The 26,610-nt window shown below is 41.3% G+C and overlaps 1 protein-coding gene across 1 annotated transcript; it reads left to right on the top strand.

The window, feature by feature from the left end:
• Positions 1 to 2,016: 2,016 nt before the first annotated feature.
• Positions 2,017 to 25,118, top strand: LOC311032712 (rho-related GTP-binding protein RhoN-like). The gene is made up of 5 exons (XM_084039690.1): positions 2,017 to 2,351; positions 3,361 to 3,448; positions 17,724 to 17,833; positions 21,992 to 22,126; positions 24,127 to 25,118. Exons 1-5 carry the CDS (start codon positions 2,244 to 2,246, stop codon positions 24,379 to 24,381), a joined length of 696 nt encoding a protein of 231 aa, XP_083895816.1. The 5' UTR covers positions 2,017 to 2,243; the 3' UTR covers positions 24,382 to 25,118.
• The last annotated feature ends 1,492 nt before the right edge of the window (positions 25,119 to 26,610 follow it).

Raw genomic sequence — 26,610 nt, forward strand, 5'->3', positions numbered from 1 at the left:
ACATCTGCTTGAACTCAATATGTATTGTGGATATGAGTCCATTTAGGAAACTGACGTGAAAAGACTTTTATTTTGATGCCCAATCTTGTTACTTCCGATGTTTTTCTACCTATTTTTCGGCTGACTTGACGCAGTTTAAAAAGTGACCGATCCGTTTTGTTGGCTAGAAGCTCAGATGTGAGCCAGAGAGCTGCGGAGAGCTTCAAACCGCGGATACTGGAGTGCTGGAGAAAAGGATGGGAGCTGCCACAGCTGGAATGGTGCAGGTGTGCATATGTGAATAATATTGTCTCCAGTGATTTTTTTTTTAAAACACCTGAAACAGCTTGACAATTGATATTGGGACATATTTATATATATATATATCCATCCATCCATTGTCTACAGCTTATCCTGTACTGTCTCAGGGGCTTCTTTGCACAGTCTGCATCTTGGGTCTGATCTGCTCTGGTAGATCCTGGCCTCTATGGCTCTTGTGCTTATGGCCTGTTCTTGTGCTGCCATGATTAGTGCCTCTGTGCCGTCTGTCAGTCCTGCATTTTCCAGCCACTGGTAGGATTTCTTGATATCAGCCACTTCCTCTATCTGACGGTGGTACATGCCATGTAGGGGCTCCTCCTCCTCTGCACTCTCATATATATATATATATATATATATATATATATATATATATATATATATATATATATATAAATACTTGTTTCAATCACCCAACATCTTGTACTCGGCAACTGGAGCTGCTTTTCTCATCTGGTTGTGGTGGTTGAGTTTGTCATACAGGAAATGGATTGATGGTGAGAAAGATAGAGATGGACTTTTTTTTTTTTTTTTTTTAATATAACACACATGTGAGGTGAGAAATTGTGGTTGAACTTCCGTTCCCCATGTTCAAATATGACTCACTGGATTGAATCACCCCAAATAAACTGGCCTTGACCTACCAATGGAAATTGTTTGGCATTCTTACAAACGTAATAATATTATATTCCATATATCCCCCTAAATGTTGCACATGAGGTTCATCTGCTGTTACTTGAGTTTAGGATCTTAAAGTAAATTATTGGACAGTGGAGAGGAAGGATGATGATGAGATGATATTACTAACTGTAAACATTGTCAGGAATAATATTATAATACAAAAGTCACATTTGACTTGCACATGCAGTATTATTGTAACATTAAAGTTAATTAAAAAGAAACAAATATTTGGGATTTGAATATCACATTTCGGCATTAAAATAAGCAGCTGAAGGAAAAACAGACACACTAATGTGGCCTGTGGTAAAATAAATCCACTACCTCAGTTTGACCACAAGATGGAGCTAAAGGACTTTTCTCCAGCTCATATCTAGAACCTGTCAGCCAGCTGATCTTATTGTAAATGACAAATCGCTTAAAATAAAGTGAAATAATGTGGTTAAATGAGTAACGGTTATTCATAGGCTACCAAAACGCTTAGGACACAGGTTTTGATGCAGGGTCACGTGCCGGTTGATCAAGTAGTGACTCAAAACTGCATTTTGAAAGCGTCCCACTGTATATGGACTATGAAGTCTTGAAAAACAAAGTGTGTGTGTGAGAAAGTCATTGTAATGCATGAACTATAGGCGGCGTGATAAACCTGTTGTATTGTGTGACTCTGGGGCTTTGTGATGTCTGACTATATGTCAGATATTCTCTGTTATCTTAATGAAAACTCTTTACTATTGGGAACAATTGGTATTAAGGTCTGAAAATTGGTTGAGACTAGAGGAGGAAAACCGGAAGTAAGACGAGTTTGGCTTCAAAGTAATAGAACAGAAAAATCTAATAATAATTATTATAATAACAATAAGACGTGTTACATTGCTCATCGTTGTGAGGAATGTATTGTGTGAGTGTTTTTAAGACTTGTGGACACATTGGTATTTTCATCTAGTTATGTGCCGTGTCCTTATTGTATCTTATTTTGAAAGGTCTCGCAGGAAGTCGGTGTGGTGGAGTCGCTCCTTGACAGGTGTTGTCAGTGTGCCTCACTTCATCGGTGGAGCAGAGGAGCGCGGCATTACGCAGAGCATGTAGCCGAAACTACACCAGACTGCGGCGCTGAACTTGTTTGGATCGGACTTTTGTTCCTTTTCTTTTATCAGAAACGACATTTTTGACGTCACTTGGAGCCGTTCTTCCACACTCGACTAGTTCTGGGACTAAATGTCAAGTGGGCAGCGACAGTGAACCCCCACTCACTGATAACTCGGCGCGCCATGGAGAGCAATAAGGGACTGCTTCGCTGTAAGATCGTGGTGGTCGGTGACACGCAGTGTGGCAAGACGGCTCTCCTTCACGTTTTCGCCAAAGACTCGTACCCGGAGGTAAGAGAGGATTTCATTTCGGTAAACACTTGATTAAAGTCCCTGGAAACACGCGACAAAGTATAGACACAGCCGGACATTCACTTCAAATCCTCCTGATGTGATAGAAATGAGAATTAACTGGTGTCACGTGATGTTATTCGCATTTATTTATTCCAACGCGCCTTTGTTATTACGCCCTTTAATTGAGATCCTTGCCCGTGGAGGATTTCTTCAGGCAGGTTATGACTTTCTCCATAATAAAATGCTTGTTCTTTGCGGTGTATTTGTAAAAACAGATTAAATGAATGCATTTTTCAGGCTTCAGACCTCGTCCCCGCTGGGTGCCCGTGTAGTTGCAGAAATCTGGGCTCGGTGCGCTCTTGCGCGTCCGCAGCTGCGTCTGTGCGGGAGCAGTGCGTCCTTTTAACGCAGCAGCAAAGCAGTGAGCCATGCATTAACACACCGAAACAACACCTGCCTCTCAAGGTTGTGTGTCAGAATTAAATGTACAAATAATTATTGTGTTCACGTGGGATTTAAAACTACAAAATGTCTAATGATAGTGATACAAACAATTTAATAAATAGTCTTAGAGATTTACGGCGTAAAAATAAGTAAGCAGGAAGAATAAAGGATTCAACACTTTATTCACATATCAAGTGATATTTTGAATAAATAAATACAAGGGCATCTAGATTTTTCTCTTATTGATGACGATACATTAACAACACCGGGTAAATTAAATTAATTAATTGGCAGATATTGTATTGAAAACAGACATACATAATATTGTGTGTATACCTGAAAGTACAAGAAAGCCTTAAAAAAACCTTCTTTTTTCCAATTTAAACTCTTGAACTGTTGAGGATAATGAAATCACAGCTTGTTGACCTAAATTTCTGAATTTGGAAATAGGTCAAAAGCTCAGAATTGGCCTCATCTGTTTAACACACACACACACACACACCATTACATGGCGTCCCCTCTGCGCTTCCATCTAACTCCAGCCACCTGTGTCTCGTTTCAGAATTACGTTCCCACCGTGTTCGAGAACTACACAGCGAGCTTCGAGATCGACAAACAGAGGATCGAGCTCAACATGTGGGACACTTCAGGTGAGACGTGACGACAGGTGCACCGCCGCCTCCTCACTGGCCCGTGAACGAGTGACTTTTAACGGGCGCTCCAGATTGGAGAGCAGACGACTCCTCGGAGCGTTCAGAGCGAGCATCCAGGCTGTGGGCCAAAAAAATAAGCAACCATTACCTGTCAGGATAAAAAAAATGTAGCTAATTCCATGTGAATTCACCAGAACTTCATACAGTGTTTATACAACTTCAGTCCTGTCATCGGCGTTAGAGTGAATTGGAGGCTTGTTGGGTTTGAACGGCCACTCCAGAGTTCTAGCAGCCCTGTGAGAGGATAAAACACCTCGTCATTCAACATACGCCTGCTCCAAGTCGCTGTCACAGCATAATCATCACTTATGAACGCTGTACAACGGGCCAGTATTTTTTTTTTACAGTGTTATTTTGAGTTAAAGAATGAGTATCCACTCGTAGTGCAGCTGCTACTAAAGTGAGGATGATTTTTTTTGTACGCCAGGTCAGGTACATTCAGTCTCCGGACGTGAGCCAACTCTCTCCCCTCCAGCCTTCAGGCCCTTCCCCATTTCATTCCCCACTTACATAACGACGCCCAAAAAAAACTTGTTCTCACACGGCGTTCCCAATAACCTCCACCCGAGCAGACATACAGGCAGACCAGCTCGACGAGCTGGAGATTAAGAGCCGAGGCTGGCGTTGCCTGTTGGGTTTGCTGTGGGTGAGGCCACTCCGCTGTTTGAACAACACCCTCTGAAATTGGCAGTTGTTTCACACCCTCACACACACACAGACACACACAATAACACTAAAGGAATGCTTAAACAGTCATTTACTCCACACACACACACACACACACACACACACACACACACACACACACACACACACACACACACAATCATCCTGCATACAATAGAGAGCATAGCGGACATAGCTTTCCCAGGTGTGAATCTGTATTATTAAGAAATGCTTTATAAAGGTTTTATGGGAGGATACACACCAGCCAAATCGATTTTTTTTAACAACCTGGCAGCCCAAATACTGAATTTATTCATATCTTTTCACTGATTTATAAAGGAATAATAACAGATTCATAACCAGGTTCATAAACTATGGTCAATTGTCCTGCACGCTGTAGAGATAAAGGGAAAGAAAGGACCTTGGTGGTCATCGTTTTTGGGGAAATGCGCTTATTCACTTTCTCGCCGAGCGTCAGATGACAAAATCGATACCACTCAAAGCTGAAGCCTGGAAAACGAGGGGAATCCGCCTGTTTATTATCAGGCGGGTATTGTTTCCACCTTGTGTATCATCGTGGCGTTTATGTGCCTCGACAGATCACCGTGATAGTGTCACAAATGCGGTCACAACACTTCAACATCTATTTATATTCTATGTAATTAATTGCGACACGTGCGTTGCCTGGCAGCGTCCCTGCGAGGAACTCTAGGTCTGTCTCAGGAGGCAGCTACATTGGCACCTACATCAGTATTACCACGACCCCCCCGGTACCTGCCTCGTCTTCCTCACACCTGAATGGGGGGATAACAGTCACTTGGGATGCTTGCAAGGTTTTTGTGTGTGTGTGCGCTCTTGCAACAGTCGCTGCAATACCCTTGAGTTTTGAGCATCTCTTCTAACTTACATTTGCTATTTTCTTATGCAATCACAGTTTTGAGTACGAACACGTACTGCTGTGTGTGTGTGTGTGTGTGTGTGTGTGTGTGTGTGTGACAGCTGGGCAAATGTTTGTTAGCATTCAGCTTGTCTGTGTCTGTGGGTGTTGTGGCCAGTTTGCCTGACAGCAGGTGGAAAAGAGCATTGTGGGAAAATGAGTTGCGAGTGTCATATCAGTTAAATGTATAATTCTGGCAGGGAAGGGCGTACCGATTGAATGTCAAATCTACTCGCACAGTAACTTTTCAACGGGGCGTATTTGTTGCAAGTGGCTTCAGGGAACCATCACAGTTTTAGTGATATAAGGCCGGAGCTCCTGCGTGGATCAGAGATTAGAGAAGGGCAGATGAGGAGATAAGGAGCGCTGTGAGAGCCTCCGATGTGCCCGCTCACTGTGCAGAAACAAACAGTGGATTTAATTAATCAGACGCTTGCTGTGTGACCAAACACTGCCGTCTCCTTCGTTCTTTACCTCGCTTCATCCTAACGCGTAGGTTCAACTCTTATTTCTTATTTTCCCTGCCAAACTCATTTCCTCCCTCGTTCTACTCCGTGTACATATCTATTACCCTTCATTATTCCCCTCAATCTTTCTGCCGTCCTCATCTCTTTTTGCCTTTTCTGTCTCTTCATGCTGAGATTGTACGCTGAGTCATGGTCCAGAGTCAGCAGTTGACCGTCCAGCCTCACCTTTCTCCTACTCTGTATGCATCGCGAATAGATGGGCAATTAGGAAGGAATATTATATAGGTTTAGGAAGATCCTCTCTTGTGAGCACAATATAAACAGAAACAATAAAATGTGATTCTAACTCCCCTCTACAAGGTAATTATGCTGGTTTCACCTATTTAATTTTATATTGTGCTTTAATGCTGCAAACTGCATTAGCAGACTCATTTGCTAATAATAAAATGACCACAATCGCTGCGCGGTGAGTCTGGAAGCTTCCCGCCCCCCCTGAGGGTCTGGGGGTTTCGGGGTAGTTGCCAGTCTTGAAATGACTCTCTGCTCAGGCCTGATAATCATACTCAATTGCCCCTTTTTGTTTCACTTAATTTCTCAGTCTGGCAGAGTGTTCACGTTAGCCAATTCTGTGTGGGAGATTGCCCAAATCAATCAGTAGCAATAGCTTCCATTCATTCCAATGGAAATTGTTCACCTAGTGCGTCATCTGAAAAAGTATTTTTTGCTTCCTGGTGTTTTTGTCCCGGATCGCCCAATCGGCGTGTTCCCATGGACGTTACAGATGCTTTTTGTGACTCTGGGAAAGTTTTGCAAATATAAAACCGTTTAAAAAAAAAAGGGCAATCATTTTACTCTAAATGGGATCATAATTTACAAAATGCACATCATGTTGTATACGACTTGAATCCAGCGATTGATTGGAGTTTCCTCCTGCTGGTCATTAGCAATAATGCAGTTTTAAGCACTCCTGCATTGGCTTCATTTTTCAGGTTGCCGCCTGCAACAACCTGTACCTCGGTTGTTGAATCCTTGAGAAAAAAAAAAAGAAAAAAAGAAATATTTTGGTGGTGATTCAGATGCTTAACCCTCTTACTTATAATATTATAACTTATTTACTTATTTTGTATGATGTATATACTTTTCCCTGTTCCGTTCTCTGCTGGTGCTGAAAAAAAATATGTATTTGAAATCGAAAACCTGTTGGGAAACACTTAAAAATGAACAAAATAATTTCTGCTCATAACAAATTACAGAACTAATAAATCAAATTCTCCTTTGTAAGAAGCTTCTGCAATATTTGTAATGCGCAAATGTGCATTGTGGAGTCTACAAAAGGCAATTGTTAGTTCGAACGACTATAAAACCGAAAACAAATTAGTCTCGGTTTGTTGTGCAGTGAGGGGCCAAATTAAATGCATAACAACACTGTGAACTTAAAATCCCACCGACGTCGTGTGCCATAACGTACTTTTCAGAACTCGATTCTCCCTTCCCCGCACTCTTTTTTTGTCTCCCTCTCTTTAATTTCATCCATTCTTTATAACCCTGGTGCCAAACCCTCGACAGCCTCTCCAACAAGCCAAGGTCAGGAGTCCCACTGTATTGGGGCACTGCCCTCTCAGCACTCTTGCACCTGATTAGCTTAGCTTGCGTTTTCTTTGTCCGTCTCTCTATCTGTCTCTCCTCCACTTCTAACTAAATCTTTTTCTCATTTCCTCTGAAAATCCCAGGCCGCCTCAGTCCTTAGCCCCGGTGAGTCCTGGCATTTCAGATACCATGTATGACTCACTCTAATCTATCTCTTCTTTGGCTGCGACAGAAAAAAAAAAAAAAACGACTTGGCGGCGAGTGTAATTCTGCACGCATCTGGTCAATTATAACCAATTTGCCAATGTGACTCTTAAAAAGGTCATAAATTAGATTAATAGACAGACTCCAGGGGTGACCTTTACTTTCCTAATTAATTGTCTGAGGCTCATTATGAATATGTCCTAAAATCACACTTCTAGAATCCAAGGTAATTATATGGATGGTGTAATAATATTCCACTTGGCATTAAAACGGACCTGTCCTATTTCACCTTCTAACTTTATGGCTGCACATGTGAACGACTCGTCGAGCATTGGAGTCCCCCGAGTATAGAGGTGGTACATCAAGGTTTTTGAGCAACTCACGTTGCACAATTAAAAGATTGAGTATATAAAATGTGGGGAAAGGGCCAGTCTATAGGTTGGATTTGAAAAATATCTATTTTTCTCTGTCCATGTTTGGCGCCTGCAGGTTCCTCTCGCCTCAAAAACACAAGCCTCCAGAATATACAGGTTTCACAGCTGAGCATGTGAAAGTGTGAGGTAACAGTCGATTGAGCGACCGGCTGAACCTGCGGCGTCACACCTTAAAACAGCGAGCGACCAAAAGGAGCGCATTGAGGTTTCCCGCCTTGAACTCTGCCCTCCAGGCAGCTTCCAGAAGCTTCTTCAGAAGCGCGTCGCCTAATGTAATACTTTCTCGAGGTTGACAAGTCAATAAGAACACGTCACGGCTGCTCGCTCTGTCACACAGTATGCAAACGTCGCACTTTCAAGCCCCTGTTGCGTCCGTCCAGTTTCCAATGGCTGAGATTGCCTCAACAATGCATCACTCATTCATGAGCAGCTTCCACGACCCCGATTACATGTCGGCTTCTTGAAAGCATTACCCCAGATGTGCTCCGATGGGAGCATCTGTGTGCGAGTGGCACCTGGCTCCATGACAGGGGGGCGAGGAAGGGAGATCGCCCGATGCGTTGAAGCGTTCGGAGGCTTTTTTGGAGAGAAGTGCACACAGCGGAGGATCTGGGGATTTTTAGTCCGAGTGCTGTTGGTTTCTGGTACTAAACAGCGTGCGGTGTTTGTGCGAGGGTATGAGTGAGTGCTCTGAGCGATTAGATGAGTGGTGAAAATGTATAAATAGAGACAGTGGAGAGACAGAAGGATGTAGTGTCAAAGTGGAGTGCAGAGTTTGAAGTGCCCGTGTACAGGAGAAAGCATGCGAGACTAAATGAGTGTCAGTAGGTTTTTCGTAGTGCATGCCGGTGCCCCAGTCACCCTGTTCTCGTCTTCCCATTAGAAGACCAAGGGTACATTGAAAATCAATGGCCTAGATGCACTCCCCCTCCCAGGGGACGCCCGGTCTGTCTCTCAGCTACTGGCGCATGTGAAACTGAGCAGTCTGTCTCAGAAAGACAGCAAGTCTGGGTGACTTTTGTACGAGACTCTGCAGCATCAACAAAGACGGACTCGTGTATTTATTCTTCAAATTCCGTTGGTGTTGCCTCAGAGCTTCAGTTATTTACCTTTCATGTGATTTAAAGTTTCATTTCGACACAGTTTTACATTTTTGCTTCATGTCTTTATTTATTACAATGGTTAATTTTGTTAATTTTGCTCCATTGATACAATTTGACAGAAACAGTGCTTTCTAAGTTCTAAAAATCATCTTTTCTCTTCTCATCAAAGCTTTGTTTCAACAAATACGTCTCCTTTACATTACACCCGACAGAGAGGAAATGAAAGACTTAGACCATGACATTGCAGATCAACTCTCGCAGGTGTGTGTCTGCAACGACCACAGCTGTATAGCGGGTTTGAATGAGTGCAACCCGAACTTGGCCAACCTCCTGTCTAGACGCCGATGGCCTGCGAGGTGTCGTAAAACACACTTCATTCAAACTAAAAAAAAAACGAGCGCAGATGTGTGCAGCCAACTCGAAAGTCATTGTGTAAGACATCGCAATCTTGCCAAGAACTAAATTAAACTCACCGAGCTGTCTGCCTGCGTAACGGCGGCTGAGTGGCACTCAGCCGTGTGTGTGTGTGTGTGTGTGTGTGTGTGTACTAGTGTTGTTACCCGTTAGCCAAACACACCGTCCAAGACAATAAAAGTGTGCAAACCGTTCTCCCGCCGTGTCTCTGGCCGCAGAGCCGGGAAAGCAGTGATTGAGGAGCCAGTGGTGGTATAAAAGAGGCAATGAAAGGTGTTTTCAGAAAGTGTGAGTCATTGGAATGAGGAGAGGTGCAGCCACACAAAATATCATGCAGTTTGATGCATCATAACATGAGATTACCAATCTCAATCCCAACACAACTCTTCAAATTTGTCAAATCTATTCCTTAGCTGGCGACCTTGCGACGCAATAAAAAGTGGAACAGATTTTTTTGACAAAGACATTATGAAACAGGCTGTAGAGATACACAAGGATGCATGAGTCCTGTTTCAGACAGTGGTTTGAAACCATAATGGGTTTTTTTTTTTTGTCCAGTTATTATTATGTGACTAGAAAAAGTGATTCGATTTTGTAGTGCACTTTGTTTGGACACAAAAGCACAGCAAGGGCACTCAAGGGGTCTATCCGTCCACTTAAGATGCTCTCTATCTCCTATCTATAATGCAAGACGGAGCAATGACGACTCCACTCCACCTGCAACACCTCAGCCATTACCGAGAGGGCTGCGGGGCGCTGACCCTGTTTCTACTTCATAATGATATACTGTCCAATAGAAAATTACATTATTTATATATTAAATATTTATTTTTACTCATATACCATTTACTCTACACCCATTTCTCCTTTTTCAGTAGATTTAATAATAGTATAATAAGTCTCTTATACATTTATTTTTCTTTTCCCTTTCCTATTGGCCTTAGAAACTGGTATCCAGCCAGATACAAATAAACAAGATATATGGATCAGAGGTCCATGTGTCTCTGGGTTTGAACATCAGAATCCAGGCTGGAACATAAGGCTGATCAGACTGCATATAAAATTCCCAACAGGAGGCGGGATGTTTAATGTGAAGGGGATATGCCCAGATGTCCCCCTGTCATTAATTTGGAGGAATCCTGCAGGATTACTGCTGATTTCAGAAAAAAAACAAGCTCACTGGCAGCGCTCTCCCTCTGTGCTCACCCAACTGGAAACATCGTGTAGGATTTTTCACTGAAATGGTGCTCTTTTACATAAAAAACTCAAATTATTTTGGTGAAAATGCAAACGTGTTTGGTAAGTAATGAGCATACGATGGGATAAATGAGAGTTGGATTATACTGCATGAGTTTTGCTGTTTAAACTGGCCTCCATTTACTCCAATTCATCGAGAATTAACTGTTTTTCGAACCTGATGACGACACTTTGACTTAACAGTTTTGTGAATATTTAAACTATAGAAAAAAGACGTGTGTGTGGTATGGAAAATTAAAATCTGTTGTCACACTGCAGACAAGTACATTGTGCAAAGAGCGTTTGCCTCTTGATATGACTGGCAGCACCATCATCATTCCTCCACGCTGCTTTTCAGACTATTGTATTCAAGCAGAGGAGCGTGGTTGGCAATAAGCAAAGCACACTACATGAATCCACGATTTATGCTCAGCTCAAATGCTCAATTTCACCACAAACTTCAAGCAAATTTTGGATTAAATTAGACACTTCCAGGTCTAATTAGTGGCTTTTCAGGGAGCTTTCAACCATATCTCACAGTCTTCACATACCTGTTGTCACGAGACCTTGTGATAACAATTGTGCCATCTCCATGACAACAAAGCAAATGTCATTCTCTGATGAAGCCACGCGATAAGGTTGACAGCTCCAGAAAAACCTAATACGTTGACTTGAGTGTTGTTTTCAAGGTGAAGAATGAACTTTTGCACTCGACACATGCAGGATGTTTCCTCAGTAATTTCCCTGTTATTTAAGAGGTATTCCAAGGATTTAGTACACTTCCATAAAAGGTTGGGGACTCACAAGAGGGGGAAAAAATGAAAGCAGAGAAGGTCGATATCAGACAAAAAAAGAAAGAAAGAAAGACATTTCCCCCACAATGCAACTGAGTAGCATATTTTTGGTTCCCTCCCTGCCTGGCAAAAGGCCACATCTTTAACTTCACACAGCCAGGTTGTCACGCAGGCTCTCTCTTTCTGTACATTTGTTCTCTCCATGCCGGCAACAAGATAAGCTGGATGACATTCAGGGGTTATTTTCTTCTTCACAAACTTGACAAAGCTCCTCCAGAGCCACAGACGGCATTATACAAGGTTTATAACTAGCAAGCTGAGTCCCGCTTTCCCACCGAGACATCCCAGTCCCGTTGTATCAAAATGAAATCAACAATGTAAACATCTGGCAGAAATCCATTATGTAAATTGATCTCTCAGGCACAATGGATGTTTTGTCTTAATCGCGTGGCAAACGGAGAAAAGTATACGAGGAAATGAACACCTTGGTGTTTACGCATATATAGTGATTATCCATGCTGAGCATTCTGAGTGTTATTACTGTATGATAATCATCTGAATGTACAGGCTGATTTTCTTTGTGTCATTTACAAGATTTCACATAGCATGAGTTTCAGTAGCATAAAACTGTACTATAGTTCTCTCTTCGGGTGTATTTCAGGAATTAAGACCTGTATGAACCCCCCCCCCAAAGGCACTGTTTCAGAGCCAAACAGGATTTCAATATTAATGATCATGACTGCTGTGATGGAAGTTGGCAGACAACAATGTTGTAAGAGAGGATTAATAATGATTTTCTGCGCAAACATGTCAAGGTGTGTTCCTCCTGAACCACGCAGAGCCGTGAATGCCGAGAGATACAGCATGCAGTCGGTCGGTCTCTTATCAGGCACGGCTTTGAGCTCGACTTACCAAAGAAATGTTAGTTAGTCGGCGCAGTGTTTAATAATAAGTTTGTACAAGTTCAGACAAAAATGAGAAAAAGGAGATATCTCCGGAGAATAAGAACAAAAAATCACTAACAAGATTAACCATATTTAACAGAATAGATAACGTGCCTCCTTTCATTTCATAATTAAGAAATCTGCCCCAGTGGGGCTCATTAAAGGTCGCTCATTAAGAAACTTTATAACTCAATAAAAAGCTTTCCTCTGAGCTGAACTAGCAGCACAGTCAGGAATGCAGACTGGTGATTAATTAAGAAGAAAAACAGGGAATAAACGGGTGCAGAAACATAACAAATGGCACCATGAGGTGTTTGATGTATGAAAATGTAAGATTTATAGATTTTGGAATCAGGAATATACTGTTCTGTTCATCTTTATGCATGTAGAGTTTAGATATCTTAATTATATTCTAATGCAGAGTTTCAACAGGGGGTCCGGGACCCCTAGGGGATATGCAGAGTTACTGCAGGAGGTCCCAGAAATTATTTGATCCTAAACTTTTTTTTTTCTTCCAAAAATGTCCTTAATTTAAAATACACCTTAACATGAACATAACCTCTATTAAGCAATTATACATCTTCGTGTTTGTTAAATATTATGTTGAGAAGTTATGACGTAGAAATTCCAAAATAGAACCAACAAGTCAGAAGCCTGGAAAGGAAAAGCAAGCTTTTTTTTTTAAACTTATATTCACTCAGGATTCTCTATTATTAAAAACATACAACGCAGGATTTGTTAGTGATTTATGATTTTTAGAAGCATGCGGTGCATTTTGATTCTGGATTGTATTCATTTTGGTATCTTGTAGGCTCACGCAGGCTGGTCATAATTTATTATGCATTAATTAATATTAATATTTGTATATATAAATGTCTGGTTATAAGTATTCGGTTGTAGCTATTATTCTAAGCATATTTACTTGGATATGACATTTATTGTACAGTATTGTTCCAGCTTCTCAAATGAGGATCTGCTGCTTTTCTTTATCTTACACGATCATAAAACTGAATATTTGTATTACAGACTGTTGCTCAGTGAAAATAATTGTTAGTTGCAGCCAAATACTCCAGTAAGGCAGCGATATCAGGACATCTGTATTCCTGTACAACATCGGTGTGACCCATGGGTGTCAGCTCACATTAAACGGCTAAATTAAAGGATCTCACTTAAAGGATCATATGAGAGTGACAGCAATGGGACACAGAATCCTGTCCACTCCCAGCGTCATGTCATTAAAGTGGATTACATACCAGCTTTTGTGCGTTTACACTTTCAAAGCATGTCGTTAGAGTGGCTTCAAGAAACTTGGTGTGGCTCTCCTACGATATATAATTCATGCAACATTACACGAGTGTTTTAGGGAAGGACCAGCCTTTCCAAGCAGCCACTGAATCTGATATGTATGCGTCAAAAGTGGATTATATAAAATCACAAGAGGGCGTGGACGGTACACACTTACCAACCACTTGTTTTGTGAGCGGCCGAGCAGACGAGAGGGTAAAAAAAGGAAACAGCTTATTTTCAGGATCAAATATCAAAAGTGTGACAGCCACAGCGTGGTGTTTTTACCCCAGATGTAAAACTTAAATACACACCTGTGTGCGATCTGTTATATCCAGGAGTTTCATTTCGATATTTTAATTATGTCTCTATTTTTTTTTACTGTTGTACTGCATTTATGCTGCAATTGCCAGTTCTTCTAAAAGAAAAAAAAGATAAGATTGGTGCTTGAAACATGCGGTACTCCAGTGAGGGAGTCTGTTCCTGATCGGAGGGTTTTGGACAGAAAGCGTTTCTTTGTGCTGCTGCTACAACAGCAGGAATGTTCCCATGAGGGGCATCATACTACAGAGTACAGGTCCCACAGAGGGTCTACAGAGCTCACGGATCAATACACATTAGCTGCTGCTCGAGTGCTCCACGTGGATTAGCTGACATCATGGAACCTTGAGGGTTCGAGTGTGTGTTTTATGAAACACAAGCATTGCCTATGAGGAAGCTGAATTCATTTACAAGCATGAATGATTTTTTAATAGTCAGTATTTAATGCATAAAATATAGAGATTTGTAGAGATCATCTTGCAATCTGATTACTAGAGCTGCTATGCCAAATTTGACCCTGGGAACATGAAAGGAATAGTTCTACATATAGTGAAATATATAATATATTCCGTTTTTTGGCCACTTTACTGACACATTGTCACGTCATAAAGTTGTATCGCAAACATTTTACACATCCAACACATGGAATAACATGAGTTTTCGTTTGAAATTGTGTTTTTTGGCCATCAAATGTCCAATATGTTCTCTTGTTTTAGCTTGATTTTGGATTCTTAGCTGCTAAATGCTCCATTATGTTCACCATAGTCATTTACTTCATCTGCCGTTTGGCGCTGAGCAGTGTGTTTGTGAGAACTTTTCCCCCCGTAAACAGCTGTGTGCTGCGGCTGAAAAATGCTGATGGATGCTGCGACGGCAAACCAAAACACTTAAGTTGCGGTCTGGGAAACCAAAAGTGGCAAATGACACTAAAACACTCAGAACTGAGGGAAAAACTGCAGAGTCGGATGGTGATCTCTCACTGTGAACAACCACCAACCATACACATGTGATGCATTGTTAATATTTCCTAAAATATACGATAACGAGTGCATGTAACTGCTGCGATATGTATTAAGGACGGTTGATCCAATAGGTTTTAATTCAAAGCTGGTTTGGGGCGATCCGGTTTCCGAACCACCGATGAAGGATTTAGGAGCAGAGGGACTTGAATCTCAGGAGAGTCTTTATGGTTGTTTGTTCTGGCAGGGTTAGGTAGACGGAACAGAGGAGGAACTTGGCAGAACAATAAACAGCTACTTCTGCTGAGGGAGCACCAACTTACTGAACACACCGGAGAAAAGCAATCTGCTAAATAAACAACTCACGTTGTCTTCTGCGTGGAAAAGCAAAGAGTGGGTACCACGAGGCTGCGTTAGATAACACTGGGAGCTGTCTATGTGGAGACTGATCCCATGTTAGACTGATTCCTGCTTTACGTTCCCTTGGTGCAGTCACCTGATCAGCACCCTGGACAGCTCTTGCAAAATCGGTTTATTTAAAAAACACCTGCGATTTAACTGACCATCACGGTGTTGTCTGCTCTTGTGATAAAAAGAAATACATTTCCACCTCCAATTATTTCAGCTTGGAAAAAAAATGAAGAGTAGAAGGCGGTTGTGTAATGTGCCTTTTAAAAATCCCATTAAAACATTATGGAGTTTCATGATGTTATTATTCAGCATCCTGCCATGCTCCTCTTTTACTCCTACTTGCCCTGGAGGAAAAGTTTGGGAGGCATTTCATTGTCTGTCGTATTATCTGTATAGATTTAATACTGAGAATACTATTTATCAATATTTTCTCTCAACATAATATATTAAAAAAATAGCTTGAGTAATATATATATTCCTTCTTTGTTTTAACATTAATTATTATTAACTTAAAGGTGCCCTGTGCTGTTTTACACATAATGTAAACAGAAAATGAGCTTTCAAGAAAATCCTGCAGGACCCTTTAAACCGACTAATTATCTGCACCAAGTTTAAAGAGTTTAAAGGAACGGAACTACATAAACAATCTTTGATAGGGATCGCTTTGTTGTTGAAAGAATGGTAATTAGAATTGTGCTGAGCAGTGCTGGGTTGAAAAATAGGTTTTTAGGTAGAAACTTGACCTTTTAGAAACCTATATCTCCTTCCACCTCTCCAGTTCACAAGTATCACTATAATAACGCCTGAAAATTAAAATAAATCTGAAACGTTTGCATGTCTACGGATGATGCTACGCTATGATTGGCCAGTCTGAGTTCGAGGGGTGGGACTTAGCGAAGGATCAATTATGGCAGTGCACCAGAATGATGAATTCAAAGGAAGATAAACTGTTTAAATGTGGAAATAACATTTTGTGTTGGTTGTCTCTGTATGTGTAACCTTTTAAACACAGAGGTGGAGCTGACACTGTGGTGGACTGTCAACTGTTTCCCTTTTATTAAATTAATCATCCTTATTTTAGTGTGAAGACTTGCTCTGGACCTAGAAAACACTCCACGTGAGATAGCTTTAATACAGCATGTGTGAAACCCTGGAGCAAAAATTTGTCAGAGACTGGGGAAAAAGAGTTGTGGCCTTTAGTTTGACATTTTTGACCACAGCAACATGTGCGCCAACACATGGTTTGCTTTGGGGCCAGATTTTGACAGCATGACACAAAATGTGGTAAAGATGGCTTTTTTTCTGGCACCTACACTGGCCTGTGTGTATCGCCCTCCTGGTGTGTTTGAGGTTGTGTAATCAAAATTCAAAACAACTTGGGGGCTTTAAATAAAATCATTTTGTTTTATAGTTCTGGCCATCGTCCCCATGATTTAACAGCAGACATCCAGAATGATTAAATCCTCATGTTCTTGTTGTAAAAAGGAAAACACACAGTATGTGAATGAAATAATCATTAACTGAACTGTATATTGTGTGCTGTAGTTTCTGACTCTTGTGCTGAATTGATGATGACATTTGCGATGTGATGTATTTGTGATTTAAATTCAATATGCAGAGTGGGAACTTAAATTAACTACACAACTAACAAACCAAGCAATGTTTAGCGCTGGTTGCTATGAACCGAAAGGTCAAGTGTGCTTCATGGGTTAATATGATTGGATACATTTACATCCAGTGCAGGATGAGTCATAACGAATATGTAAATATATATGTAAATAAATTGTTTTACAGGAAAATAAGGTATTTCAATGTTATAAAAGACTGTATGCTTTTTAAAAAAAAATGTTTTTGTCACATACCAAGGTTTGGAAAATAACTTCTATGTGTAATTTATGTCCTTCTGTTTCTGCTGTGTGTGTGAGACTCTATGGGGTTCTATGGGAATTTCTGCATTCACGCATTTTTGTGAAGTGGCCAAAGCCGTGCGGCGATGACAATACCTCGTAGTGTTGGAGACAATGAGGGAAACGGAGAGGGGGAATGTTGGCCGCTCCGGATAGGAATGTGTCCCCTTGCCCAGGTCACAATGCTCAATTCAGCGCGGGCCCCCACCGCAAAAAAAAAAAAAAAAAAAAATGCCATTCTGAAATACCAGGTGACGCTTTGTGTGAGCCATTCATTATATCACCATCACATGTCTGTCTGTCGAGTGTCAAATGAACGGACCGGGGGGTTTGTGGACGAGGCCCCTCCGTTCGCTTTGAAAGCGATGAATACAACCCACTTATTGTCATCTGCGGAGAGGCTTAGTTCATGGTGATTACACTTAATCACAGTTATTACTGCCAGAAGTACTCTGTCGTGACTCATTTTGTGATAAAAAAGAAAAGAAAAGAGAAGTGAATTCTCCTGCAAAGTAACTAAACTACATCATGTGTTCTTTCGTAGGTTCGGCCTACTATGACAACGTGCGGCCGCTGGCGTACCCCGACTCGGACGCCGTCCTCATCTGCTTCGACATCACCCGTCCGGAAACGCTGGACAGCGTGCTGAAAAAGGTCAGCGTGGCATTAACACAAGTGTGAATGTGTCCTGTCGTCCGAGACCGTTTTTTCAGGTACATTTTGTTTCTATTCCGGACTGCAAGCATCAGAGCAGCCTTAAAGGATTTAGTTCGGCCATTTTTTAAGTCTATCTCAATACATTACTCACATGCCACGCGGACTGACAGTTATTGGTCTTTATACCTGCCATAAAGCGATTCCTTCATTTCTTGGAAATGGGGTAAAAAAAAATTAATCTAGTCCTCATTCCTTTGGCCTACTATTACTCACAGTTAACAGTCATGCAGCGACATTATCATTCATCTTTATCGTAACTTAAAACAGAAACTTAAAGCAAGTCCGGTCGCCTACGATTAAGCTTTCAAAGATGACCATGACCCGGATGACGGAGAATTTTTCCCAGAGAGCATTATCATTCATGTAGAGTTGGGTTTCTGTGCCATCTGGCAAATGTATGTCCAACGTTCACCCTCGTTTGAACTTCGTCCGACTCCCCGTGGGAAACGTCCGGCTCTTTAGCTGCTAAATGCTCCACTATGTTCAGCAGGTAGTCACTTACTGTGTCCGTCTGCTGTTTTTTGGTGCATTTTACTGAAACCAGCTGCCCATTGTAGTCAAACAACGCTAGATACACAGATAAACAATGAGCTGAACTCACTATAAAGCCCCGTCAAGCTGCAGACTCGGGAGATAATTCTCTGTAGCTTCCGTCGCTAGCAGAAACCATTTTCCTAGCGTCGTTTGACACATTGGTGTTGTAAAAATATCAATTATAGCTGCTTTATTGTGGCTGTGTGGCTCAAGGGCTGGAGTGGGTCGTCCTTTAATTCAATTCCCACCCCCTCCTGTACGCATGTGGAAGAGTGAGTGAGATACTGAACCCCAAGGTCAAATTTCATGTATGTATATGTACTTATAAATATGTATAAGTGTGACAATTAACATAGAGTTTATGTATCCGAAGCTAACACGAGACTGAAGCTGTCTGTATCTTTGTCCCTAGATGTGCGTAGGTTTGGAACCCTGTCAATGAAATTAAAATTCATACTTTTGTACTGATAAGTGTCCACACGATCTGATTAAACCCTGACACCTCAAATTAGCCATCATTTTCAATGTATGCAGGGCAGTATAGAGAACCTGACCTATCCTCTCAGGCTGTAATATTCTCTAGTGTTGAGTGATTTAATCTGCATGGAACAGAATCTTCTTTTTCCCTTTGGAAACAAGTAGCATTGTAGATATCGATCAATCTTAATTATGAAAAACGTACCTGAGTTGTGAACATTTAATGCGTTGGGGGCGTTCGACCTTCCAGCCTACAAACATTCCTGCAGTCAGCTCCGTCATTCATCAACGCCATTATAAACACTCATCTTTTCTGTTGGGACAAAATTCTCACACCTACAAGGGGGCCCACTTGAGAGCCAACTTGAACTCTGACCTCATCAGACGACCTTAGTAATAGCGATGAATAAACCCATCTCACAATGCATGCCCAGGATGCCAGAGTGACATGTTGACGGGTCACTCTATTCAAAGTGTAGAGAGAAAACAAAAGGGATTTATCCGTATTCTATATAAAACAAGAGCCGCCGTAGTGTTTCCTGTTTACTTGGGCATCGCCAGCCTATCTTCAAATAACACCCTTCCAGTACATAGCACTTTTTCTCCGACAGCCGTCCTCCTAACCGATTCTTTCTGCCTTCCAATTTTGATCTTAGAGGGACTGTGTTTTTCTCATCATTGCTAAGCTACAAAAATACCCCTTGACTCTTCATCACTTCCCCTTTTCGCCTTTTTATATCCTTTGTTCTCTTCAGTCCAATCTCTATAAATACTCAGCTAGCATTACCCAGTGTCAGATGTTATCCCCGTCTACCCGGCTATCATTTTTTTTTGTTTTTTTTTGTTGACGCTTCAACCCTTGCTTTGCAGCCGGCAACATTTTCTCACCATTTCTTCCTAACTATCTGACGAGGAAGCATCTCCTGCTTCCCGTCTCTTTCCTGTCTTGCTGAAGTGTGAGCTTATTTGTGAGGGAAATGTCGTGAACACTGTGATGAGACCATCTGAGCTCTCTAACCTTCAAACTGCAAGATAAAGCATTCTCAAGAAGCCGTACAAACACTACAGGCAAAAATAGCAGTGGATGACACACACACAAACTCACTGCTGATGAAGAGGGCCATTATGGCACCCCAGGGTCAGTCGGTATAAATACATTCATAACATTTTTTGCGCAACGTCGATGCACATCATAACCACTAGTTACTGCTTCTGACATGACCTTGGGAACATGGCGGCAAAGCTGTAGCCAAGAGTACAAATTCTGCTCAGCCCACCTCAGAAACCTGAGATTGAACACAATATACAGAGATGTAACCAATTATAAATTGTATGTTTTCTGCACTTTTCTTTCCCTAAATATTTGAACTGCCATGTCTAGCATGTGACTGTGGTGCAGAATACTAAATCCCAGTCACAATTTAAAATACTTAGACTAAACCAGCATTGCTATCAGCTCTTTTTGGCTGTATTTTGGAGCAGCGATGCGTTGAGCTAGCATGCTAATATCAACGTTTACCTGATGATGCTGCTAGATTAAATATTAATGGATTACAAAAGATGGGACATTTTATTCTGGAGTGCCATATTTCATGTCAATCCGGTTCAACAGACGTTTTAATTGAAGCCACGAAAATGAAAAGTAAGGGAATCACCAGTCATTAAGGATTCATCATCTGGGGACCATTAATGTGTGTGCAAAATATAGTTATAATATGTCATATAATCAAATTTGGTGAGATATGTCAGTCTAGAAGAAAGTGTGGACCAGCACATGTCAAATGTGTGAATCATGTTAACTCCTCTTAGGGCATATATGACTAAAAACCTGACCTCCGTGTCCTCAATGACCCCGAATGGTTTTGATGTGTATATTAAAAGTGCAGCTACCCGATTAGCATATTTCTATTCAAACTGAATCCTCAGCCCGAGTTACATGAAGTAAACCAGCCTTCATTTTCTCCCTTTTATGAACCCGAGTCACGGCTCCGACAGCTCGCATCGCTCTCTTTATCTGGGACAAAACACTTACCAATTCTTAACATTAACACAAACAATAAGCTGCTCTTCCCATGGCTCCTTTGTGACTCATCTAAAAAATCGCTGCTGCTCACCAGTTGCACGCCACTCGGCGGAGCGACCTATTGAAAGGCAACAACCCCGTCACAGCAGCCGCACGGGCGTCTGGGAGAAAAAACGACGTCTTTGTAAGGGAGAACAAATGGAGCAGCGACGCTCAAAGCGGTCGTCTGTGCCGGGCTGGGAGGAGATAATGACGAGTCTCGGAGAGAGAGAAAACCACGGAGAAAGTGGAATAGTCTGAGTGTCTCTCTCTCTCCGTCTTCTTCCAGTGTTTCTGACAAAGCATGGTGTTGACGTGAGCTCATGTCGCGGCTAACAGACACATCTATGTTGTACTGTTTCCAGTTTCTCAGCCGTCCTACTGTGGTCTATTAAGGCCTGTTTTCATCTCTGAAGATTCTTATGTCAAAATGATTTCTACGATCTGATGTGCTGCTGGTTCCGAAGCTCATGCTGGGGGTTTTTTTCTTCATATTTTTGCTCCAAGTTACAGTTTACACTGAGAAGTTATCAAGGCAGCAGAAAGGCAGTTTTGTGTTATTAAAAGCATTTGATTAGCGTGGTTTGACATGTAGCTAACTAAGATTTAAACTCTCATAAAGGATGATTGTTTGAATAGAAAGGTTATTAAGTTAGATTAGATAATGATTGCGTTTATTACTTTTTAAGCGGTAATCATAAATAATGCGCTCATAACACTTTAAAAGAAAGCGCTTCCAGGTTGAAGTTTATTAAATACAGAGTGTAGCTTTAACGTTGCTTAGCCAAAAATATCCACATACAAGGGCTTTTATCAGGGTTTGCACTCGGCCCCTTTTGTTCCAATTAAGGGAAAGCTTAATGCTACAACATTTAATTATATTAAAGCCACTGTTGCACATGTTGTTGCCTAGTTTAGTGTTCAATTGTGGAAGGAGGAATGGAAATGACATGTCTATTCCCCTTATTTAAAGCTAAATTCGATTTATAACCGCTCATATGTGTATTTCTATTGCTCCACAGTGGCAGGGAGAGACCCAGGAGTTCTGTCCCAATGCCAAGGTGGTGCTGGTGGGCTGCAAGTTGGACATGAGGACGGACCTCAACGTCATGAGAGAGCTTTCCAAACACAGACTCATCCCCGTCACCCACGAACAGGTGAGGACTGCAGCGAAAAAACACCACTTATCTGTCTTTTTACCGCTGATGCAACCGTGTAAATAACTAAATAGCATTTACTTTATTTAATGTCATAATATCTGGGACACCCATTAGATGTGTTTTTTTAAAATGTACATTCCTTTGTCATTTTCCGCTGCAGCGGTTTTCATTTGCCTATAGTAACGCTGACTAATGTACAAATTTAATTGCATCATCCCGGGAAAATAAAATGACATCCATTACGTTTTGCTCCCTCGTGCACACACACGCTGTAAACGAAACGTCGGAGAATGAATTGGGAGAATGACATTTGCTTCAGATCGTAACTTCCACCAATATGGAAACACAGGGAGAATGAAAGAGCCGCGGCGGAGACAAACAGCCGGATGTGCCACAATACAATTGTTTGTCTTGGAGCGATGAACAGTGGCCCGGCACACATGCATTTTAATAGCCTATTTTCATGTAAATGTAAATTCACACTTGTGGCAGCCCTTTGTCAACACATTAATATTTTTCTCGTATACGACAAAGCAAAGGTAGTCACCCTCTTTCTGTCTGTAACGGCATCATTGGTCCATAAAGATCTTAGATTACTTAGAAAACTCCAATGTCTTCCTGAAACTGTAACAGCACCGATTTTCAACTTTAAAAAACAACTTTCTTTCTTTCCACATCCACTCTGACTATAATCCTCACTGCGGAGCCACGTTTACTTTGTTGGCTGAATCCACACCTGAGCTTTCCAGTGGCGTCCTAATTAAAGAATATTCAATATGATCGTCCCAAAGGCACCCGAGTACGTCTTGTGTAGTTTTCTCTTATGTGCGTCCAACTTATCTGCAAACGAAAAAACACTGAACATTCAAAACAATGGCTTTATATTATTTTAATTACCTGCTTTTTTTTTTTTGCCAAAATGAGCGATTATAGAGCGAACAATCAACGACTTTGGGTGCATTCGAGGCCGATCTGTGGTCTATTGGCTTTATTGTATTGCTCACGACTTAATCTTGGCAGAAGAATAAGACTTTTTTGCAGTCAAGCAATTGACGACACTGTGGCCAGACTTAATAGAAAAGGAAGGATAATAGAGCTGAAAATAGCTGGAGTTGTACTCAAAAGTGTTGCAATCGAGATCGTCTTAATGGGTCCCATTTAAAGGGCTGTATATGCAAACATCCACAAACGGGGACCACCTGACCATCTGATGTGATCCCTGTGGACCTGCAGCAAAATGAATCCAACTGACGCCAGTGAGACACTCAGAAACAGAATGGAAAGGCTAATTATAGGACAAAATCTAGGCCCCGCCCCCCCCCAATTCTCACTATAAGATACACCCAGGCACCGAGTGTTGCAGGAGAACACATAAGCAAAATGAAAGCACAAAAGAGAAGTTCAACCGGTCCAGATTTAAGATGGTGATAACCACTACTGGGATTAAGCCGAGCTTTTACGCTTCAGTTTTACAATTTCACAGAGAGGCCTTAAATATTTCATAGCTGTGCGGAGGAGAGCTCGATATTATGCTTCTGAGAGCTTCGGCTTTTATTAAGAGGGAAGAGTTTACTGTACAAGACCAATTGTCTGATACACGGTACGGATAATCTAACTGCAAAGTCTATTGTTTGTGCATTTATGCACTCGTCACACTGTGTGGCAAACACTAAGTGTAACTGTTATGACTCCCCTGAATGCCACGAGGCTTCCGACAGCATGCCATCGGCTCATCTCGGCTTAAGGGCATTTAGGAATGCAAATAGCATCATTTGCACCACATGACATTGTTTGTCATGGCTCTACAAGCTCTCAGCAGCTCTCTAGGTGAGTCACCCTCCTGTGGACTACAAACAAAACACAAACTGAAGCACGCAGCTCCATAAAGGTTTGAATTTAAAAAGCGACACTTATCCTTTTTTTGTAGTAACAAAAGGATGAAATGACGATGTTTAACGCTTGTCCTCTTAACGTTCTGTATGTTTCTGTGTTTTCAGGGAACGGCTTTGGCGAAGCAGATCGGCGCCGTTGCCTACACGGAGTGCACGTCCAAGTATTCGGAGAACAGCGTCCGGGACGTTTTCCACGTCACCACGCTGGCGTCCGTGTCCCGCATACATCGGCCTCAGCTCAAACGCGCCGCCTCGCGCCGCGTGCTCAAGCGGGTCTCCCAGCAGCCGCCGCGGACTGAGATTCACGAGCACCCGCCGCCCGTCAGAAAGGACCGGGCCAAAAGCTGCGTGCTCATGTAGGACCAGTCTGAGCGGCAGCCTGACCTCTGACCTGCCGATGGACACGAAAACCGTACGGCACATGAACTTAATTTATTGGTGAATTCTTGTCAGGTATTTGCAATGCATTTAAGGACAATATGGTGAAACGAGAATCGATGCTACCCGGTGGAGTTCTTTGAGGGATTATTTCGCCATCTTTAGCAAAAGTCTCCTTGTTCTTTTTTTCTTTGTGGCTACGCATTGGTGCTTTTTCTTTCATGCTTTTACTCAAAAAAAGGACAAAAACACGTTCATGGACACGAACAGGCTGGTTAGCAAATGAAAAGTGAAAAATGAATGTTATCACGCAGGAACCATCAGTAAAAGCCCTGGTCTTGACCTCTATTATGTTGTTTTCCTGTTTTGAAAAACAATTCTCTCAAGTGTTTAAGTGAATGAAGCACAATACAATGCACGCAAAACTGTCCAGAGTTATTTGTAAATGTCAGGGAATGAACTCCGCTGTTCCACTTCATAAAGCAAGTTGAAAATCTAAAAAAAAAAAAAAAAGAAAACGCAGTGGGCTGAGATGACACTAATTTTCTTAAACCACAAGTGCTTTTAATATTGAAAAACTAAATAATCACTCATCACATAAGACTGAAGTGTTGTGAAATAAAAACATGTTCTAATAATCCACACTGGGAAAGAAAGTCAAGGAGGGACTTTAATGTTGTACATGTGATAATGAAATAAAAAGAAACGTGCTCTGCTGAGTGGTGGGACGTCGTTAATACACAGCCGTGTTTCTGACAATGATGTTGAATTATTAAGCCCAGAAAAGTCAATTGTATAAATTTGGAAAATCCTGGATTAGTTATACTTTTCTCTTCACATCTCAATCCATCGATGCAGACAGCACCGATGGACCGATGTCTCCGGCGCTGAACATTTTGTCTCAGAAAGACGAGAATGTTTCTCTCTGAAAAAGTTTCTTCTGGCTTTTGTAACTTTTCACTTGAAAATGATCGTCAATCGAAATCAAGAGCATAGAAATAGTAAAAGCGAAGTCATAACAGCTGAAATAGAAATTGGTAATACCACAAATGATGCAACAAGTACGTCATCATAAATTAATTAAATTGCACAGGTACAGTGAACAGCAATAAAAAAACTTAAAATATATGAATCGTACGTGATCTTATTTCAAAAAGGCTTTTTGCGAAATGCTAATTCTGCGGGTATAATGCCATCCTGTAAGGTATCGGCAAAGTTGAATGAGACCATGAATGTGTATACCTAGGTTATAATAGTTTATAAGTTACATTTATTTTAAGTTTGTTTTCACAGCATGTTTTCTTTAGTTCTTCAGAAATATTGTTGTAGATTTTATGTATTTCATTAATTTTACATCCTCTTTCCGATACCACACAAATGGTATTTGATCTACTACGATATTTAAATCATGTTACTTAGTTCCATCGTCTGGCAATATTGTTTCAGTTTAGTTTTATTTTTTCTTTGAGGATGTCAAAGAAAATGTATTGATTTCTTTTCGTTTTAGTTATAGTTTACAATAATAAGTCTGTTCTTTACCAAATGTCATGGCGACCTAATCCAGTAGTCGAGATATTCCATTCTAGACCAAAGAATTGGACCGACCAGGAAACGCACTGAAGAATAGTGATGCTGTGATGCCTTAGTGAGGCTGAATATGCTAATAATTCACATCGTTTTAAATTGTGTCAAAACAACATGGAACTGACTGGCCTCTACATGAAGGATGAACATGCTTCCACCTTCCACTGTTGGCTTCTTAATGACTGCAGTCGTTTTGCTGCATCAAAATCACCTATTTATAAGCTGCAGTATCATTTTCAAGCTGCATTATCGGAAGTCTTCTATCTCTAAGGGTTATGAAATACAGCATTAGAGCTGGCTGGGCTTTCCATCCCAATGAGTGACCTCTCCTGACCTATACGCTGAACCATCTGAGTGGTTCACTTACAAAATTCCCATATTTTCATTATTAAACTGGCTTAGTGAGAGGATGTTTGGAGCCATGCCTTTAAAAAAAGGCCTTATTTTGTTTGAACAGCTTCAGTTCTAGAGTCAAAATGATAATTTTCATACCTTACTATAAACTTTTAACATTCACATCCAGCACCACCATATATATAATCCATTCATACTCAAAACGTATACAACTGAACTGGACTGTATTCACGAGCCTTGTCGTCTGACCTTTACCAGTGACTCTTGTTCCAT

This window comes from Eutrigla gurnardus, assembly GCF_963514095.1.
Source record: "Eutrigla gurnardus genome assembly, chromosome: 22".
Lineage (NCBI taxonomy): Eukaryota > Metazoa > Chordata > Actinopteri > Perciformes > Triglidae > Eutrigla > Eutrigla gurnardus.

Bases quoted from the DNA above. Each gene is read 5' to 3' on its own strand.
- LOC311032712 (XM_084039690.1), top strand. From the start codon at position 2,244: ATGGAGAGCAATAAGGGACTGCTTCGCTGTAAGATCGTGGTGGTCGGT. The intron at 3,449-17,723 runs GTGAGACGTGAC...GTTCTTTCGTAG, and splicing joins CAACATGTGGGACACTTCAG to GTTCGGCCTACTATGACAAC. The intron at 17,834-21,991 runs GTCAGCGTGGCA...ATTGCTCCACAG, and splicing joins TGGACAGCGTGCTGAAAAAG to TGGCAGGGAGAGACCCAGGA.